The sequence below is a fragment of the Corvus brachyrhynchos genome, unplaced genomic scaffold (genome assembly GCF_000691975.1).
Source record: "Corvus brachyrhynchos isolate BGI_N302 unplaced genomic scaffold, ASM69197v1 scaffold595, whole genome shotgun sequence".
In the NCBI taxonomy this organism is placed as follows: domain Eukaryota; kingdom Metazoa; phylum Chordata; class Aves; order Passeriformes; family Corvidae; genus Corvus; species Corvus brachyrhynchos.
This window is the reverse complement of record NW_008238373.1, coordinates 1,734,143-1,756,535: the sequence shown is the minus strand read 5'-3', so window position 1 is coordinate 1,756,535 and position 22,393 is coordinate 1,734,143. Positions and strand designations below refer to the sequence as shown.

The 22,393-nt window shown below is 36.6% G+C and overlaps 1 protein-coding gene across 5 annotated transcripts in view; it reads left to right on the top strand.

Annotated features, from left to right (window-relative positions):
* The window catches only part of FMN2 (formin 2), a 166,608-nt gene extending 144,215 nt beyond the window's left edge, over positions 1-22,393 (top strand). For all 5 annotated transcript variants that reach the window (XM_017736388.1, XM_017736386.1, XM_017736387.1 and 2 more), the window contains 3 exons: positions 8,285-8,434; positions 20,483-20,564; positions 21,935-22,393. In XM_017736388.1, the coding sequence (XP_017591877.1) occupies positions 8,285-8,434; positions 20,483-20,564; positions 21,935-21,961 (259 nt within the window). In that variant the 3' untranslated portion in view covers positions 21,962-22,393. The remainder of the gene's footprint in view (positions 1-8,284; positions 8,435-20,482; positions 20,565-21,934) is intronic.

The window sequence follows — 22,393 nt, the reverse complement described above, 5'->3', positions numbered from 1 at the left end:
GGGTAAGAGAGAGAGAGAGCGAGAGGAATGAGAGTGAAGAAGAAGTGATGAGAATAGAATGGAATGGTGAAGTCCTGGTTACAATACAATAAATCATCTTCTGCACTGAATATTCTAATTGTCACTAACCAATCTAATACAAGATACAAATCCTATAGCATTTACATACAGCCTATAAGAGTTCTTATATTACCATAGAGTGTTACATCTTAACTTCTAAAAGCTACTCTTTGGACCCCTTCTGCTGAGCTAGTAGGGTCTGCTCTGACCCTTGGACCTGCCTGCAAGCAGAGGGTATTGTTCCATCAAGAGGGGATTACCTTCAGTCGGCCATACCATTGTTTTCCAGTTGTTCAGTAACTAAGATTTGGTATTTCAAAAGCGGCTTTCATTTCGATGTCTCTTATATTTTTCATATTCCCCAGATCTTTTGTCAGGCAATCATATTTATAAGGCTTTCCTGTTTCATCTTCCCCAACAAGAAGGCCTCCAGTGAAGATGAGGTGTGTTAATAATCTGAAGCCAAGATGGGCTTTCAACATGAGGTTTTTAGCAGTTTCTTACAGCACTGAGGCCAGCAGCTTTTGTGTCAGACCACTGCTGTTGAAATTCATTCTACCACTGTATTCTGCGTCTAACGGCACCTTATTATTTCTTCAAGTTCAACCAGACAAGGGTTATTTAATATCTCTGAAGCTCACATGTTTGTCTTTTTAAGATAGAAAAATAGTTTTCTCTTGGATATGTTTCTAGGCCTGACTTTCCAGTGCACAAAATTACACGGTATTGTTTTACACATGCTCATATTGCCTACATCTAGTTTAGCACAGAGCTATCCATACGTCTGGAGCAGCTTAGCATGGGCATGATATCCACTGTAACATGAAATTAAAAGCATTAAAGTCCAAGATAGAGAGCCTAAACATCTATGCAAAGTATTCAGATAACAGCAGATTGCAGCTGACACCAATTCATCTAGAGAACTTTAACTACCTCAAGCCATGATTTTGGGAGAAAGTTTGAAATTAGTTAAAATTGTAATTTTAAAATGACATGGAAAAAGCATATGCAACTTAAAAATGCATTCAAAGAGTCACGCTAAAAAATGCTTGGGTTTTTTTCTATTTTTCTTCTCAGAGTGGCCTGTTAGAATACAGATGTCAGAGGCAAGGAAAAGACATAAAGTTAGTTCTGTTTCTAATGTACTATCTCAATTCATATTTTATTCTGAATAATATTCTTGAATAGAGACATAACCTTTAAATATGCACAGCAGAATTTAGGTTCACATAAACCCCAGATACTGGGTGAGATGTAGCTGACATGCTTTGCATGTGATTTAGTGAAGGTAGCAAAAATATCTCTAACCTACCTTTCCTGAGCTTTGATTTTCAATTAGCTGGAAACTGACTCAGAAAAGCAGAATGGCTTTTTCAGCACTGTGGTTTTTTTGTCGTTAGAAAAGTTCTGTTTGCCAAGATAGCTCCCTCCTGATGAAATTTAGCACCTAATCCTATGCCACCTTGGATAAAAGATGGCATTGTTATATCAGTGGAGCACTTGTTTACATCAGAGTAATGCAAAAACCCAGACTCAACCCAAACTCAACCCAAACACACAGAGGGACCAGGTTAGAGCCTATTGTTTTAGAGAGAAAGAGAATAAAAATACGGAGAAAAAATAATTAAACCAGTGAGGGAAAATCTTGCAGAATACTGTTTAAATGTAGTATCAACTGTGATCCCTGATAGCCTGCTGTTTCCAGAAGATATAAGGAACAAGACTTGATTAGGCAAATGTCATCATACCCAACGAATAAATCTTATTCTGGACCTGATAAAATTATTTTCTAGAAATAGAGATTTTGAAGGTCTCAGAGCTCAAATTCACCTTTTAACAAAAGTATCATTTGGTTTAGTTATGGCCATTTTATTTTGCTGTTTTGCAACCTTTTGTTAAGAGGCCCTTTGTTCGTGAAAGACAGGACTAAAGTAATACTCTCCCACTGAAGGAAGTAAATAGAAGGGTCTGGAATAACAGTTTAAATTGAGGTTGAAATGGCAATCTGATATGTGAAGGGTTTATTCACTGTTAACACCATGAGATCATTGGTCTTCCTAAAATTTTATTTTTCCCAAAATGTTTGAGTGCAAAGCTTTAGTCCTGATACCTGTTGAATTTAACAGTCTATGTCATAGTGTATGCTCTGTGCTATGAAACAGTATTCAGTTACAGGGTCTGCTGCCATTAGTGTAAAATATGGAAGTTCTGCATTTGTGTTACTAATCATTACGTAAAACTAATAATACTGATCATTGAAGATGAACATTAAAGTTGCAAAGCATTCCTAGTATTGGAAGCGAGGGTGTTAAAATTCTCATGAGCAAGACAGACTGGCCTGTAAAAACATAATTTTCTGTTCTTCGTATTGGATGCTTTCTGTTGAGCTTTTGTTGGGAGAAAAAAAATGGTACTTCAAAGGTAGAGGGATTTCTTTGCTCTTACTGAAGCTGCTAATTTTCATATGGTTGGAGCAATAAAACACTTTTTGTTTAATATGAATTTATAAGAGGCAAGGGACTAGACATGAGGGAGATGACTTAGGATTCAAAACATTGCAAATGTTTGGCAGGTTTTTTTTAGAGGGAAGGAAAAATCTCTTGAGACCGTTGTTTTCTAAGGAACAATATTACAAAATACATAGTTACACAATATGAATTGGCAAATGAAAGAAGAGATTAATGATTCTGGCAGCTAATTTAAGCTGGAATATTATCTCAACTTTCTTTTTAATATAAGAAAGTTACTTTTCTTCCTTTATAAAAAGGGGGGAAAAGTAAAAGGACAAGAAGAAATTTCTTACCAGCATTTAAGTACTATTTATCTTGAATGAACCTGTATTTATTTTTTATATTTTCTCACTTATAATCATGCAAAACAAGAGACAGCACTGAGGAAAGGCAATTAAACTTTTTTTTTTATTAAAAAAAACCAATAGGTGAAGAAAGTGGTGCAAAGCTACAGTGCAAAAAAGGACCCTCAGCAAAATACATCAATAGATAATTACAGCCTTCATAGGATGCTATGCATATAAAGTTTCCTAGCAGTCTTGTGCTATCTCAATAACCAGGATGCTGTTTCTCTTTTATTTTACATAATTTTGTGTGACCTTGTTGGACTGATTGGTATTCTGTCTGAATATTAACTCTTGGTATTACTTTCAGATGTTGAATACACTTAGAAAATACATACAAAGCCTTGGTCTCTTTATAAAACAAAACAAATACTAATGTGAGGATTCAATTATCACAATTATTAGCAATTATTATCAATTATTAGCATCCAGGAAGCAAATACTGTTACTTAGATATTGTACTCATCTTTCAAATGTAGTTAACAATTCAAGATCAACACTCTGAACAGGCTTACGTGCCTATCAATTCAATTTGGCTTTAGATAAGACTCATGCCAAATTGAAAGTAGTAGGAGGCACATACAAGCTTTTCTTTCCCTTTTACCTTCTTTGTTTTGGTAGACTATGCTTAGTTCTAAATTTTATCTGTGAGTTTAATCGAACTAAAAGGTACTTCAGTAGTTTCAGCCTGATTTACACAACTGCTTTGCAAAAGTAACAGATTAGCACCATTTACACTAACTGTTCTTAATCACTAACGTATATAAGTGATGCTTAGAGATTTATAAAGCCAAAAGAATATCCATGTTGCAACTTCAACCAAAAGATGTAGTCTGTTAAACAGTGCAGAACAGAAACACTTCTTTCTGCTTTTAAATCCACATTGAAGCAAATCTTTACTCTCTCAGGTGATTTAGTTTGCTGCATGAGAAAACCAGATGCAAGTGTGTTTGTGCATGCGTTCACCATTTCTCAGGAAGGTCAGCCAGGGCGTGTCTGTACCTATGGTTACTTTGCTATTTGTTTAGCCAAGGAAGCCTGATCAAATAATGCTGAGATAAAACTACTGCTGTCTATTGCTTAGTATTGTTGATTTGCTTTTGTACATGTTTATAAACCAGCCAATGCACCCCAGACAGCAGGTTTGAATTTGAATTATTGTCTGCAACTTTTTGCTAGTTGTTCTCAGAATGGAATGGGGAAAAAACATTGAATAATCAATAGCTGCTCTTTAAATATTCCTAATGGATCAGATCTATTAGCTAGTATTGCTGTCAGTGAGCCATTTGCAATGTGAATAGCTTCTCTTCTTTTTCATATGATTAAATTTGGCTTGGCTTTTAGTACATCCATTCCTTTCTTTCCTCCAAATAGAAAAATCACTTTCATAGACTCATACTCAAGGGAGCGCACATAAAAGTCCAGTGATTCATTCATCAAATTTCTACATTTGAGTAAGCAGTGAGTTTAGACATCAGTCTGAAGTGATTTTTCTGAATTACACAAACCAAAGACATTAGAAGATAAGAAAGGAAGAAAAGGAACTAACCGTCTTTATTTATTTCCTTCCTTACTTTTCAGAGATAAGCAGCTCTTCCATTGTTCTGAGAAAGTTGGTGTTACTTAATTCTCCTTCGGGGCCAGCTTGAGGGCTATGAAACCCAGTCTGAAACCTGTTTAAAGAATTCTGGCTTTTGCCATGTCAGGATAAGAAAGTAGTGTGAACAATACTGTCTTATTTTAATCATGCTTGAAAAGTCAGGCTGTTTGAAGCAAAGGCAATGACCTCCTTTACCTACTTTAATCCCTGAAACTAAGTTGCATGCCCTTCCTTCCCTCTTCCATGACTCCAAGATCTCCAATGCACATTCTTTTCATGACTCTCAGAAAGAGTATGGATAAGTATGAACTTTTCACTTGAGAAATGGACACTAAACAAGCTTTGCAATACTTGTTTCAAAATAAATATTTAATTTTTCAGATAGATGAAATGAAATTCAGAGAGGTCAGATGAGTTTCCCAAGGTTGTATGATGCAGAAATTAATTTAAGTATAGAAACAAAAGGCTTTTGGGCTCCCTTATTTGATCCAAAATGTCTATGTGATGCACAGTTAGGAATAGTGACAATAGTATTTGCATATATTTTGTTTCAAAATCTGCTGAAGAATGAACAGGAAAATTTGAATGGCTTGCAACAGAGAAAAGCACCGGAAATATTTAAGATATTTACTGCCTGGCTGAAGTCTGAGAGGATTGTATCTAGTCTTGGGGCTATGGCAATGTCATCCAAATTTCTCTTTCTATTTAAAATGCATGTCCCCTCCTGGAATTAGCCTTGAGATATGTCTAGTTTGACATATGTAAACATTTCCAAATCAGGTATTTAAAGACCATGGTAACAGGATTTATTTCTGCCCATGTTTTATTATTTGATGCATTTGGATTGGCTTTATTTGCTTTGTCTTTCATGTGTGAATTATGCCATTTTGTCTTGTACTATAAAAATGACAGCATCAAATGTATAGCAAGCAGTTTCCATATGTCTTCTAAATGCACTCTAAGAGACTTTAATGCTAAATAAGGGTGGACCTCTCTGGTTAGAAAAAGTGTGGTAACTGTCTTGACTGTTTGATCTGCATGTATAGAAAAAATTATTTGATCCATAGAGATTTGTGCCCTGAAGTATTATTGTGCTGCAGCTGATGTCTTGTGCATTGTTACTGGGCATTAGAAAGGTGTGACATACTAACAATGACAACCTGCTATGCTGCTGCTGTTTCACATTTCACAGACAGATAATTTTCCTTACCTCCCAAACTAACTGCTAGGGAGTCAAGCAACCTGTATGAGCATTTCTCTGCTCTCTATAAACCTAGTAATTATGTTACAGCTGTTAGACACAGCTGTATGAATGTGTAAGATTGCACTGGTTATACAAGTGGTCCTCAGGGAGATTTTCAGTCACCAGAGAAAGAACCACTGGTTATCTCCTCCTGCTCTCAGAGGATAGTTGGAATAACTGAAGAGTAATGGAAGTCTTTGCACCTTTAACAGACGTTAGTGCTGTTTATCTATTGTTTTTGACTGAGCATTCTTTTATATGGTATGAATTTCATTTTGATTGACTTCCTGTTTCTTGGGATGTTTTCCTGTCATGGAATTCATTATCTCAAATATAAAAGCATTACTTAGGATGGGCCATTCACTGTCAAATTCTTTTCTCATCATTGTCATTTGCAAAATGTTATGAAGACACATTTCTCAAAACAAGGCTTCTTATTTGAAATTTTGTCTTTCTCTGTTTTGCAAATCATTAATGGATTTCATTCCATTAAACTCCAAACAGCTTCTTCAAAAATAAGTCATTGACTCAGCTGACGCCTCCAGATTTCTCTCTTGTTCTTTATTCCTCACGTTCCTCCAAAAATATTGTCAGCTCATTCTGAAAATTCAAATGAGCCTTTGATATGAGTTCCCTGCTAGCCAGCTACAGAGCTGTAACTCTGGGGGAAGAGACCGGGAGAAAAAATATCTCCCTGGTATATTTGCAGTCTTGCAAAAAGTTGGGAATATGTGACAACAGGAAGAAGTTTGAAACATAGTGCAGCTGACTGCAATGTCAGGGATATTCTTTTTGAATGATGCTGTGGAATCAGAGGATAGATGATAAATACCTTCCCCAGTATAAAACTGGGGGGAAAATGTAAATAAGTAAAATGGAATATTTTAATCAGTACTATTACTCATTAATAAATAATTTGAAAAAAAACCCAAGCCAAAACCACAACAGAGCCAAGCCCAGAAAGAAAAGCATTCTGTTTATTGGCCAAGCACTGAGTTACAGAACAGAGTGCCATGGTAGGCTAACTGAGAGAGCTGAAAAAATGGCATAATCAGGTGAGGAGTCATTTGAGTATCGATGTCATGGGTTAAAAAATAAGGATGTTTTTGTCTTCTGTATTTTTATGTGCTACATCTTTGTTACTCAACAGCTTCAGTTTGCTTCAGCAAATGGAAAAATAAATTGCAAATTAAGAGAAAAAATGTAATGTAAAATTTGGTGTAAAATTTGATTGGTAAATTGATGTTAAATTTTTAAGATGCAGGCTTTTTTATTCAGCAACATGATAATATATATAGATGCTTGTTTTTCAGGTTAGGGAAAAGAACTGGAATATTCGGGTTTGAGAACTAAAATAAACATTTTCTTGGAGAATTTGTGAGATTGACCCTCTGAATGGTTGAATCTTTGTACGTTATTGTCACCATCATAATCCATGAATGAAGATATAACTTCTGTGACTAAAATTACATTTCCATCCATTTAACTGGAATTGGATTTTTACTCATAATTAAAGTGATTAAAACTGTGATGATTGCTTCAGAGAAAATTGTAGGAGCCAATGAATAATAATAGATCAGTGAGAAAAACACGTACAATTATATTTCAAGAGAGAGTTTTCTATTGAATTTTTTGTAAAATAAGCAATTCTCCAGTGGCTTCTATGTTGAGCTTCAGATCAGGAAAACATTCTTAAAATCTCCAGTATTTACAAAATGCAAAGTGAAAAACAAAATGGAATAATAGTTAATCAAGCAATATTTTTAAAAATAATTATTCTGTACCCTCCTGTAACATTCCTGAAATAAAAGAGAAACCAGTCAAACTCAGAAATACACTACATTTTCTTTGCAGTCACAGTCTGCATTCAGTGTGGGAAATATGACCTTTGCATTTCAGGAGTAGTTTTTACTTGAGGAGTAGCTTATGCGTTTGCTACACGAGCTTTACTTCTGCTGTGTTCAGAAGGGATTGTTGGATTGTTCTGGTAGAGTCACAATGGACACCTGTTTTCTAGCACAGCTGCTGCTGGCCAAGTTTTCTGTTGCGTCATTTCTTGTTTAGTACAAAGCAGGTTTGAGTTTTAATGTTTCTGTGTAGTCTCCAGCCTAAGCTATTGTGTTGTAGCACAGATCTAACAGAACTTGAAGAAGTTTATTTACAGTCCTTTATGGGCTTTGACTCTGTGTTTTGAAAACAGCTTTAAACACAACAGAAAAGCAATATATGGGTGGGTGTGGATATCTGGATTTGCAGGGCTGCAGACAGCGTGTTCATTTTAGCTTTTGAAATGGAAAATTCTTTGGTCAAAACTAGAAACTGTGATAAATCCCAGATCCCAACTTTACTGAAGAATCATCTTACATTGTGTACCTACTTCTGTATGAAGAGCTCAGAGCTGTTATATTTTTATATTCTTTTATTTTAGATCTGCTACCAAGAATAATTAAATAATATGTCAGCGTCAAATTAAAAAAAATGCCTCAATAGGTACTGAAGCATTTGCTATTTCTGCTTTCTTCGACAGCTTTTTGGAAACGACAGCCTATTTCTGTATGAAACCAAAAATGGGCGAGAAGGAGGTGTCCCCACATTCCTTCTTCAGTATTTGGCATGAATTCAGTTCTGACTTCAAAGACTTCTGGAAGAAGGAAAACAAACTTATTCTTCAAGAAAGGTACATTTGTTTGTTTGTTCAAAGGCTTTTCTCAAAGAATGTTATTGGGAGCAATCGCACAGAAACCAGTCAGCCGCACTTCATTAGCACACAGCCTATTGAATGCCTTTTGGAGTTTTCTCAGGTTTTGTTTTTTTAACAGATCATGACACCCACCCCCACTGCCCCCAACCCCTAGTCATCCTAATTTTTGAATGGGATTTTGATACTAGTTTGTGCTAAAGTTTTTTGGGTCTAGTGTTTTTGGCAGAGCATGTAACTACTATGCTGCTATGAATCTGAGGAATGGAAGGCTTGTTTTAGGCCTGAAAGTTGATTAAAGATTTTCCATTAGCGTATTTAGTCAAAGAAAGTCAAGGCATTAAGACATGGCATTGCGGAGATTGAGACATTCCTGACATGGCATACTGTAAATATTTGTGTGACGATGTTGGGAAAAAGGAAGACAGAAATCACAGCCCAAGCGATGGGGTACACAAGAGTAAGTGTGGTATATATGGCATGAAGAAATGCTTTCTTTGAAAAATCAGCCATGGTGTCTGGTCCGTGTTTTAAAAGTTATGAAGTCTGTACTCATCTGCATGCAGATAGTCCATTGTGGTCACCCTTTGTTTATAAAAATTATGCCAAGAATTAATCAGTTGTTTAAAAAGTAATAAATGTCATATAAGGAAAAATTAAACAAGTGCAAACATGTAAATTCTAAGCACTGTTATATAATCCTACAACTGTTAGCAACTCCAGTTGAAGCTGTATCTGAGCCTGAACATTGATGGGATTGAAGCTTTAGATTCATTAAATTTACTTCTGCCTGTTATTAGGTAAATTGACAAGAACAGGCCCTTTTTTCAAATATACTCATCCTATGTGATTGTCACTGACATCTGACTACTGGTTTAGAAAGTTACTGAAAACTTTCCTGAGGCATCTATATAGTCAATGTCATATATACCATATATATATTTGCTGTAAGTGGGTACATTTTGGAACAAGCAGTCTCACAGTGAAAAAATCTGGATTCTGCGACCATGGCAAGAGCATGGTGCAAATGTTAACACAGTACAGCAGATCTCTGGGGATCTATTTCATATTACTGACTGGATGAATTAATTTTATGTAATTAAGTGTATCTCTTTGAAACAGATTTGAAAGTTAAATAATATCTTTGGTTTGCTATGCAGGGATTTAGCTGCCTAGTTAATATAGGTTAATTTAGTCTTGTGTATTTTACAGAAAAGCATTTAAGAAAAATGTCCTTTTATTTCAAAATACTAAGCTATTTTCCTTAACCCAAAAATCCTCCAGAGGGTTCTCACTGTAAAATAGTTTTCTTTAAAAGACATTAACTAAATGAGCACAAAACTTCTTCCTCCTATTTTTCTTAAACATCTAAAGCTTAAGAGAAGAATGGGATTGAGATACGATCATTTGACCCTCTTTGAGTTCAATCTATGTGTATACTAAGAGGATGTGTTGAAGCAGCAGAGAAAAACATGGTGTCTGCCAGCTTGTCCCTTCTAGGGCAAGGGTGTTTTTAGCCTGAAAGGAACTGAACATGTATAATGTACAAAATGGCTGCAGGTGCAAGATGTGACAGGGAAGGGAAAGGACAGTGAGAGGGACCTACAGTAGGAAAAGAAACTGGGACATCCCTTGGAAGAACAGCAGGGAGATCCAAATCCAGGCTTGGAACTGGTGGTTTGAAGGAGGTTCTCCCAGAGGGACAGACAGGACTGCGTAACTTCAGTCCAGGAAATCACTGAGATTAAGACTGAAAAATGATATATCCTGAAAATCACAAGTAGATTTTTGTTTTGAATTTTAACTTTTACTTGCCTTATCAAGTTTAAATCTTCTGCTCTATTTCATTTGTTCAGGTGAGGCAGGGCTTAGACTTAGAAAAAGTCTCACCATTGCTGTCAAAGGTTAGTATCAATATCATGTCATAGATACCAGATCAGACCTTCCTAGGAACAGATGAATGGTATAGCAGAAACTCATATGCAGGGCCACAGTTCCATCCTCCCTTTTCTGGGTATGAGTGAGGTGCTTACACTTGTTGGTCCTCTCCGGCTCTGGATGTGTTTCCCTCTCTTCAGACTGTTTGCTATTCTAGAGGGCCCGTGCAATTCAGCGAAGATTTACCTTATATTAGTTGTATTTCTAGATGGGAGAGCTGGAGGAGGAGAGAGCGAGGGGCAGATATATGTGTCCTGTAAATGTATATGTACGTATAAGTTATACAATGCTCATAAGCTCAGTGTGGCCCTTGCCTTTACTAAGAGTCATGTTGCTGAACAGAGGCTGTGTCAGCGATGCCAGCAGAGGAGAGTTCATAATCAAGATCAACACAATGGTAAAATTCTGTAAGCCCCTGATATCTTGCATCACACTAAGCTTGAGAATTTTTTTTTGGCTGACTTTATTCAACCCTTTAACTCCCACGATAAATCTTTGACACATTAAAAATAATGTATAAACTCAGAAAAATGCACTCGCCTCTCAAATGCAGAAGTTGCCCATTCCCGTAAGAATAGCAGTTAAGCTGGCACCTGGTGTGTCACACTGTGTATATCTAGATGAAAGGGAGATTCCTGGCCAGCATGTCTCCACAGCTCATTGATCTCCCTCTGCAGAAAGACTGGTATGTCTCCCTACAGACTCCTCGGCAGGATGATTTAAAACTTGCTGTTGAGCAATTTAAAGTCTGGCATGGGATATCTGTACGTTGCACAGCGAGGAGCATATTGGTAAGCTGCCACTTCTGCTTGCAGAGGAGGGCATTAAATCCCATTGCACGAGCAATGTCCTCTCAGACCAATTTAAGGGATGTTTTGTTAACGCTTATAATATGAACCAGTCAGTCAGACTTGAGAGTGAGAAATCAAGGGACATGGGAATAGGCACTTGCAAAGAAATGCAGAGATGGAAGAAAAGAGAAGAAAAATGTACATGGAGTTGCAACATGAGAGGGAAATGATGAACATGTGGAGTATGTTTAGTGGGGTAACATTTTGCTTGGCATGGTTCTGTAATGCCAGCTAAAAGCTCCAAGTGTTATGTTAGTGAGTAGTCATGGGTAGATACATTTTCTGAGTTGGGAGCTTTAATCTCAATGTGTTTATTACACTCTAACCAACTGAGCTGCATGCTGGTAGGCTTGGGTTTACGACTCATAATGACATTTCAAAACAGAAGACAGTTTTACATGACATTGAATTGAATAATTAATGGATCTTCAGTTTTTGGGAGTATTTCAAAATTGTTATCTTTAATAGATTTCTGATGACAATATACTGTTATGGGCCCTGGAAAATCTACTTTAAAAAGCCTAGACACACCAAAGATTCAGCAGCTAGGAACAGTCCTGTGAGGCAATACCTCAAAAAGAGACCATTTGCTGTTCAGATAAAGAGGTTGCTCAACATTTCAGTATGGTTTTTTTTCTTCTTCCTTGTGCATTTTTGGCAATTAGTCTTTTTTTTTTTATGAATACACCATTGTGTTTTGGTTAGGGGGAGGTGAACAGAACTTTCATTTCTTAGCACTGCTTTTGAGAGGAAAGTTTGTGGAAAAAAAGCAGCATTTGGAGATAAGTTTCTCAGTCTGGATCTTTGGTGGAAAATCCTTTTGAATACCTTAGTCTAACATTTTTAAGCAATTCTGTGTTTTATAGGACAGGAAAAATATTTCCATTTGCAGCTATGAGCCAAGTGGTGCTTACAAATATTAAACATAGTGAAGGATCTAGTAAAAAACTAGTTCCAAATGTGCAATATTTCCTAATTTTTGTGACTTCTGTGATGTTGGATTCCAGAATGGCGCCCACATAAACAGCAGAAGGGCTCTTCAGTAGCATCTATCTGGTGATGGTGGTGTATCATGCTGGCACATTACGTTGCATCCTAGTATGTATGTTTTGCATAAAAGAAGGTGGATACCAATCATAATTTCATAATTAAGTTTACAGACTGTTTTCATAGCTGTAATGTCAGATTGGGTGGGATAGTTAAAGCCACAGTGATATAGGATACCATCATTCCTACCATGTAGCGATCTTTTCCATCTTTTTTCAACCTTTTCCTCTTCACCACTTCTTGTATAAAGAACTACATTTGCCTATGATGAAAACAGGGCCAACATATTCAAAAAATACTTGCATATTGGTGAAAATAATTACATAATTAAAAATTTTAAACAGACCTGTCACTTTTTGTACTTGTTAGTGTTTTCATTCCCAGGCAAAATGATCACTTTGGCATTTGAGGTGCAATAAAGCATTGTAATGTTTTACAAATGAGCAGCATTTGTCATTAAATACTAGTCCCCAAAAGTTTTGAGATGGTCATAAAGGCTTAAAAGCTACTGTAACCCGGACTGACCCTGAACTACTGAAGATGTGAACTTCCTTGCTCACGGGCAGTTTGCTAAACCAGTGCATGGAGTTGGCATAATGGCAACATACATTACGTGTAAGTGCATGGCTCTGGGCATGTTTTGTGGTATCAGTATAGGGAATAGTCTAACATCAGGGGGTTTTATTACGTGTTTGAGAAGAACCTTACTGTGTCTGCAGTCATTTTTGAGTCACTACATAATGATGGATGGGCACTTTTTACCTCATGCAGCAAAGTTCAAAGCCTCTTACTTTCCCATCTCCTGCACTGGAGATACCTTAATGTTGTGGCTCTTCAGCTGACTTCATTTTTTTTAATTTTCTCTTCACTAATCTCTTCTATTCACTCAATTCTCATCTTTGCTTGTACTACCAATCTTGTAGCTACCAATTATCCAATGTACTAGCCCCAGCATACCCAGTGTAGCAACTCTTCTGTCCAGGGAATGTTTCCATATTCTCTTTAAGTTTTCTTTTCCATGTAGTCTGTTTACTGAGACTTTTTGTATCGTTTTCTACACATTGGGGTTTTTGCCTTCATTTACCCCATCTGCTGCTTAAAAATGTTTTACAGCTAACACAGAGTTTCACACTTCTGTTCACTCATGAGTTTAATTTCTTTTGCTAGCTGATTACAAGTTTTACCTCACCTCTGGTCTTCTTCCCTTCCCTTATCATTTCCTGTTGAATTTCCTAACAAAATAGCCCAAATGTAGCCAGCTTCTTTGAGAGCAACATGACTTCAGTTGCAAGAAAAACAGTGGAAGGTGATAACTATCTTTTCTTAGTTTAATTTCAGTCTTGATATGTAAAGTCTGTGGAAAAGTGATTTCCATTTTGCCTGAAGATACAGCCTGAAATACTGGCCACTTTGACAATTTGTTTACAAAGGTCATGAAATGTATTTAAGTGGGTATGTGTATGTTCTCATTTTATTAGAAATATAGCCATCCTTAACAGTTCAATTTTTTTATTTCATTACATTTTCAAGGTGAAATTCTCTTTAATGTCAAAATTATAATTTTTAAATCATGTTTTGCACAGTATTCATTTTTTTTTGTATTTATTCACATCTGTATATCTCTGCACAGATAAGACCCGAACCCCTAGATCACCAAGAGTATGATTGCCAGAGAACAAAGTGAAACTAAGTATTTCTGAATTGAAATACTTTCAGAATATTTTTAAGTGTTTGGTGAACTGCAGTGAGACTCTGTAAATGGGAAAGTCTGATTTTCATTTCAGTTGGCCTCAAAGCTTTATTTTAGGACCATTTGACATGATGAACACTAAAAAAGTCTGAAATGTATTCCCCAAAGTCTACAGTGTTGACAGAGGAGGTATGTTATTTAGGGTCCTGCTACAGGTTATTTTTTTTTGTTAAGTGGCCAGATTAAAACATTTTAATTGGTTTTTCTGTGGTCCTCTGAGTGAAATTATGATTAATCACTGTGTCTTTCCAACAGCCACTGTCTGCCTCATGGTCCTTGAATTAACCATGCAAGGAGCTGGCAGGGTTGTCATGATAGTCCAATACATTATTTCTCTATTGGTAGGCAGAGGTTAGGTTTCATCAGTTTGTTTGAGGGGTGCAGGTACATTACAATGTACTTCATATCTGAATAAGGTCTTTGCAGTCAGTTACTGAATCATATCTGTGTCATGACTTCAACCCTATTGGCATGAAAGTAAAAGGTCTAAATTTTTTTACTCCACTTTTATGTTGGGAATTGTAATTTTCCATTCTGGGTTTTATGGTTCAGTTTCTCCCTTAGCAAAAAATATTTTCAGTATTTTAGTCAATGAATAAAATATAGTAACATCACCCTGGCAGAGTTTAAGGAGAGAGTTTTAAAGTTTTCTGCCCTTGAAATCGGAAAGATGTCTGGCATGTGATAATTTAGTGGAGGATTTTTTATTTGTTTTTATATGTAAAGGTGCTATTATTATTGTAAACAAGTTTAACTCAGTCTTCAACCCAGACAAAGCTACATAAAATATTTTGGCAACGCTCCTTTTATTTAACTGATAATAAACACTTAGTAGTATAGAGTATTGGCCTCAGCTTTGTTTTGTGTTAAAAAACACAGAATATCTGCAGAAAAATGTCTTTTGGGTTTCATGAACTATACTGTCAGCTGTAAAAGTAATATCTGTCTGAGTTTATCATGGAAGTTTTTGTGAGCAGCTCTATTATCTAAGGCATAACTTTCCAGTCCTCTCACTGTGATTACATTTGTCATGTCATAGTGCTCGCTGGTGAAGTGTAGCGCGACCAAGCCTAGATGGAGCCAGTAGGAAATGAATCTGTCTGCCACTGATACTTCAGACAAAATTATTAATGTTTAGTGGCAGGGAAGTGGCTACTCCTTCAATGGATTGAATGATGACAGAAAGTCTTTAAGCCTTGATAAGGTTATGGCCAGGCTGGCTTTTGGTCTAGAAGGTAGATAAAAATACTCTGTCTTTTGGGTTTTTAAGCATGTCTGGTTTCTTTTTCCTGTGTGCATGCCAAAGTGTAACTTGCTTATTCATCTTACAGGCTATCTTTATACTTATTAATAATTTTTATATCTTTGTCTCACAATAAATACGAGGTATGAGGAGGTGATAGTGCTGGAGAAGAGTTTTTATTATGATGGAAATAAGAAACTACTTCTTTTGTTACAGGTGACAATTGATAGACTCAATCTTATTTAGTACAGATTTCAGGAGCATAATTCTTAGGCTCTGTAAGTGACTGTCTGTTCATTCCCTTGTAGATTTTTTGTTTAAATTTTTTTTAGCTGATCCATGGAGGCTGTTTGGAAGTATATTCTGTCTAAAATAATGCTAGAAATGCTTTAGCTAAATTTAATATTTAAGGAAATTCAAGTGATGAACACTCTTAACAAGTATTTATAGAATCTGCCCTAGGCCTGAATAACTCTGCTCCTCAGATTACTAAAGTGAGAGTTAATCAACTCTCTGGTTGTCTAGGCTGGGAAGACTAGTTTTTTTAGGATTATGTTCTCACTAAGACAAAATCAAGAAATTACTTGAGAAAGGAATAAGAGGCAAAAATTGCTAAAGGTAACACAGCTGATGTTATCTTTTCTGTCAAACTGCTATGCTGACTTTTGAGCCTGAATTGGCATAAGATGGGACAGGGAGTGACAGTAAATGAACCCGAGTCAGTTTGCTGAAAGAAATTTGAGTTTGAGAAGCACTTGAAAAGTATGAAGTGGGATAGTTTGAGCATCAGTTTAGCAAAGAAGCTTGGCACACTGCAAGCTTGCAAAGCATTCCCATCACACTTACCAAGTGACCAAGCACACCATGTCCTTTCCACATCCATCCTTTCCACATCCATCTTCCTCTACCACTCTCAGATCATGCCTTGAAGATCTGTCCTACTTCTAAGGATTTGGTTGCCATTGAGAGTGATGGCTCTATAAGGGGACTGCACAGCCTCTCTAACAAAAAGTGTTAGTAGTGTGGAACTAAATAGCTTAAAGTAAAAACAGATCTTCAGAACAATAAATCAATCTATCACATGCCTGTCTTTGCCTAAGGGTCGTAATTCTCAGGAACTGGGGAACACTCACCTTCCTCAGACTTTTCTTCCACAGTCTCCCCAGTGGCAGCCTATCTTTCCACACAGGGCCTGATAATTGAATACCCACCCCTTTTCTAGGAATGTCTTTTTAACTGTTTTTTTGCTCTTTGACCTCTGCATTGGCACAGTGGTAGTGTCATTTTGGCCTGGAGCTTGGAAATACGTTGTTGTATGCTATTACTTCTCCTTTTGTGACTGTTGTGACTCTTGTGTTGTTTTCTCCAAACATGCTTTTTCCTCCACCCATTATTGAATTAGATCCGTTTGTTTCTTCATAAAGCTCTATCAATGCACCACAGCTGAGTTAACCCAGTCTTGAGTTGAGTTAACCCATAATCAGTAGTGTTCATGCAATTTTTGCAGCTTTTTTTCTCAGATTATTATCTTGCCTCTCCATGCTGATCAGGGTCTCACTGATGTCAGTGGGAAGTAGTGCAGGAAAAGCCTGAACAAGAGGAAGGTACACAGGGATTTGCTTGCCACTGTGAGAAATATGACTTGAACCAGGCATGAGCTGACAGAAGCAATGTGGTTTTGCTTAAGTCTTTTTAGTTTCATGGAAAGATGAAGAAACATTCATGGCCAATAGAGAAAACCTAAGATGACAAAAACTTGCCAGTGGCAATTATTTTCCAACTGAAGTAAGACTATTGCCCTTACTTTAAAGGTAACATTTTATCTGCTTTTCTGCATCACACAGTTTAAACAGTGTGGATCCTCCTATCAAAACACATCCTTTTCCTCTTCCAGAAGGATTAAGTTATTTTATTTTTACATTTAACAAAATCTTAATTAAGCTGAACAATCAGCCTTCACAAAATACACTTGCACATTGTAAAAATTGATAATCACTTTCACTGGTTTATGATTTAGCCCTGTGGAAGGCTAATGGTTACCTTCACCTCTATTTCACCAGTCTGCTGGCTTTTCTTTTTCAGATACAGCTGTAGATTTATACAGTTCTCCATGCTTCCAGATTTAACATGGTCACAAGCTAAGCCTCCTTGAAACAAACCTTTGGTGTGCTATCTTTACATTTCTCAGGGCATTCTTGCTGAAGAGGCATGTGTATGGGTCACATGGGCTTCACTGAGGGTCTATCCAACTGCTTGGATCTTCCTGCACAGAGAGCAGGATGCGAGCCAGGAGGCTGTGAACTGTCCCAAACCCACACAGTGAGTCAGTGATATGGTTGGAACTGGAACTAAGTGGTTGCTAGCTCTCAGCTTTAAGTACATTAGGGAGTAATGTATCTTCTGTATTTCCCTTGGTATGAATAAAGAGGCTCAAACTCCAAGGAATTTCATAAAAGCTCCCAAAACCTTGAGGACCACAACCATACTATTGAGACCAGCACCTCTTACATAATCCTGGAAATTTGGGTAACACAAGCTTAAGGTTGTCACTTATCAGTCTGGAGGTTGTGGATCATTTTTGAAGTGCTATCTAAGGGACACAGGAGTTCTGACTTCCTCCTTCACAGAGTGGCGTGTTACTAACATCTCGCTGTTTCAAACAGAGACAGCCTTTCTCTAAACAGCTGTTTCTCTAGTTGAAGCAGAATATGTAGAGATGTTACACTGACAGTGACACTTAATGGGACCTGCTCTGTAGAAAAGAACTGCATTATCAAGCGTTCCTTACTGTGTGAGGATTTTTGTTTTGAATTAACATGAGACCCACAGGGAGCTGTGTTGTCTCGTGACCTGGTACGTTAGCCAGCAGTGGGTAATCCATCCTGGAAGGGGAATATTTAGGTGGGACAAAGACTGGAATTGAAGATTCCCTGTCATTTCCCAAGGATAACATCTAGATCTGTGTGAACTGGTTTGGTAAATATTTTTGTGTGTTACATATGCTGCCATCTGCATGTTGAGTAGTTGGAATACCTGCATATAGTACACTGCTTCGATAAAACCATCATTTAGATGAGCTCAATAGCTCCCTAGGACTTGATACTAATTTACTCCCAAGTAAGATTTCATTTTTTTAGTTAAATGATGTCTACCAGTGAAGGGAGACAGCTATACTTGTATTTGAAAAAAAGGAAATTACATTATAGATGTGTTATTTTATATCAGACTTTGTAAAGCGGCTTTTGATAGGTTAGAGTGTGTCTGAGTATTTGGAAAAGATCATGGGAAGATCAATGTCACAGATATTTTTCCTCTTTTGGAGGAAAGTAGACATGAAGCAGAAGAAAAAATGTTGTAGGGGGAAAAGAAAATGTCCTTTCATTTTGCTTCATTCTGCATCATTCCCATAAGTTTCTATTTGAAGCTATCACCACATTTTGGCTGCCAATTTTACTGAATCTATTTAAATACATTTTAAAGGTGAATTACTTGGCTGCTTGACATTTTTGTTCTGGATTATGCTGCAGCAGTCTATCTGATTTGCGGTCAGAGAAAGCATTACAGCTTGAAAATAACAGGTTTCAAAGCTCCCCCCCCCACCTGTGCACATGAAGGTCTCCCCACACTGACAACAAACAAGGCCATCAAATGGAGAAGGCAACTTGTGGATGTGCTGGAAAAGAACTGACATTTAAATTAATTTTTGAAAGTATAAATTTGAAACTTATGAAGAGAACAAGGTGTGTCTGGTGAAGTTGAATAGAGGAGAGATGAATGTGAAGGCGGTTTTTATAATATGCTTAGCAGACTCAGCTGGAGTTTTATTTTCAAAATCTTGGCCCTTACCACTCATAAAAATATTCAAAAATAATAGTAACACAAAGTCTGATTCTCACATTGCCGTGTGTAGCCTCAGTGAAATAACAGACATACAAGTGGTCTGGAGATGAACCGCAAGGAACCAGCCAAGGACATATGATTTCCTAATATCATTTAACTCTTGTTTCTTTTTTTCACTCTTGGATAATGGTGAAAAGTCAGACTAACTGCCATCTCAAGTCCATTTTTTTGGCAAGATCAAGCCAATATAGGACATACATTTTTGTTTTCTACTTCTTATTTAGCAATAAAATTATCATCTCTCATTAAAAAAAAAATTACAGATCTCACATGATTTAATGTTCTTATAGAAAGTGCTTATGTAAGTCTTTGAAGCTTAGAGAATTCATAACATAAATCTGTATTGTCAGTGTTTCAGCAACCGTGTGTGTTTACAAGGTTGATCTATAAAATGAGTGAAAATGGTAAAGAAATACTTTACAGTGTGACATTGAATCTGTCAGCTTGATTCTGGCAGGTTCGTAGTCTGAATGTAGTCCTCTGCCTTTCACAGTTTGTTTCCTATCTGCATGACAAAAAAGGACATTTTCTCACCAAAAATGTGGTGGCATTTCACAAGTTCCTGATTTGGTAGTGTTTGTCAAGTCAGGAAGCACTAAGAAGTGGACCCTTACTTTTAGAACCTGCTCCTCTCTTTATCCAAGCAGCCCAAGCGCATTCATCCCCAGTGGTCATGTAAGCCTTGAGGTTCCTCAGCTTTGGAATTAAAGAGATGGGTGCAGTGACATGCATCACCTTGGTTTAAACATCCTATTCCATGGAAATTTTCCATTTTTTGTTTTTTTAAGTTGGAGAGTAAAGACTAGAAATTTAGGTTAAGCTATTTTGCCATTTTAAATACAAACAAAAATGGGTGGGAGGGAACATAGCTTGGTGAGAAACTTTGTTTAAACTGTAGCTGAAGTACCGAGGGTTAGAATGGATGAAGAGTTATTTTAAACAGTGATAAAAAGGAGTTTTCTTAGCAATATTTGCATGAATGCTCTGAAATGTAAACTTCATGTCATCCAGTGTATTTTAAACACTCATACATTTGAATCTTCAGCTGCAGAAAGTACTGATTGCTTTTGTAACTGGAATTGATTATGCAATTGATTATGCCTGTCCACGTAAATGCCAGATATGGCTACAAAAGCCCTGGAGTGCAAGTACTATTTTGTGGAGCATGCTAATGACTAGATGGAGAATAAAGTTATCCACTTGTGTCCTCAGGCCTTAACTTGTGAGTTATGTACTGCATTGTCTTTGTAAATATTGTTGGTCTACAGGAGTATTTATAGATTTTTGTCTCTCTTCAGAGTCAAAGAAGCAGAGGAAGTCTGCAGGCAGAAAAAGGGGAAGTCGCTGTACAATATAAGACCAAAACATGACTCTGGAATTGTAAGTAAAAAATGTAGCAATACTTCTATCACTTATTCTACCTTTTACCCTTTGCATTTTATAGGTAGGTTATTCTTGATGTATGTTTTTGTTCTGAGTTGGTTTTTTGTTTTTATTTTTTTAATATTTGACATTTGCCTTAAAGGTGTTAGATTAACAAACTTGAAATCTGCCTATGAATATTACTCCTCAAAATAGATGTAGCACAAGCAAGAGCAGTTTATTATTGCCCCACCGTGCCAATCTGTGTTGTTCCCAGTCTTGGTGTGGGATGCACGTAGAAGGCAGAAAGGCGAGTCTGGTCTTCCAGCTTATTCCGTCTGTATTCACTCTCTTTTCTACAGATATGGAATGTGAGGAAGAATTTTGTTAGTTACACATTTTTCAAGCTGGATCACTGTATCGAATACAGTGGTTTCTGATCCACTGATATGGATTTGTTTGGAATAGAAACACTAGAAAAAGATAATACTGTGCTTTCACCACTCTTTTGAAAACAAATAACTTCTGTGATAATAGAGGAGTAATTCTGGCCGTTCAATGAAACTTTGCCCCTATGATTGCCTAACCATTGGGAGGATCATGACTGATTTTACAGAAAAATTATTCTGGTACCTCACATTTAAATCATAGCTGTAGCAACTGGCCATCATTTATGTTTTAAAAATACTAGATTTTTTTAATGTGCCTGTGTCCTCTTACCCCCGCCACCCCAAGACATGACTTAATTCTTTTGTGCTTCGTAGTCATGGCTGTGTAGTCATATTGTCTGTGACACATCTTGTAGATGAAGCATGTGGTAATTTACTGTATTCTAACTAACATAATCTGACACAGGAAGCAGTAATATTGCATTTATTGTTCCTTATTTTGAATGATTAGTGAGAGTTGACTAGTTAGTGCCACAAGAAATGCAAATGGAGTACTAGCTTGGTAAGGAATTATAAACTACATTTTATCAATTTTAGGTAAAACAAGATCAACCTGTTATTTCAAAAAAAACCCCAAAATAAACATTGTTTTGGATTTCTCCATCTAACTTATAGCCTGCTGTATATAAAGACACTGAGATTTCTTTTAAGAAATAACTATTTGTTAATTATCCCTGTATAGTTCTTATTTGCACTGAAACAGGGACCTTCAGTCTTACTGAAAATTTGATGAGTGAAAAGGAAACAAAAATATTTGACAAGCAGTGTACAGCTGTAGTCTACTTCAGTTCTAGCTTCAGTTTATTTGTGAAATCAGTTCTACAGTAAATATAGTCAAACATTTGCCTATGTATTTCTATGCTTTTCATACTTGCATGAGGTGGTTTTGTGTACACTTAAATTTTCTCCTTATTTTTTTAAATTTATTTTATTTTTCAGAAAGCAAAGATAAGTATGAAAATCTGAGAGAAGAAATTCAAAAGCCATTGTTACCTGGTTACCAAAACTCAACATGCCTGTGGGTGGGGACTGAGAGGGAAGGAAACTACATCATCCTGATCATTTGCTTCCTTGACCTTTTAAAATTTGCGTTTTGTTCTCTGGAGTTTTCCACCAACTGATGTGTTACTGTACATTCATTCACGAATGTAATCACTTTAATGGAGTGCCCAGAAACAGACTAGGTATGGACTTGAAACACCTTCCCTGTACTCTGTATCTCCTTTGCCACTCGAAAATGGTATTTTGTAAAGTATATGGTATATTACAAATAGGACAAGTCAGCATGCCTAAAAAGCGGCATCTGCATCAGTTCCAAACATGCTGAAAATTGCATTAAGTTGAACTTCATAAGAATACTACTTGGTACAGTAAAACATTTCCATTCCTACTGGCAAC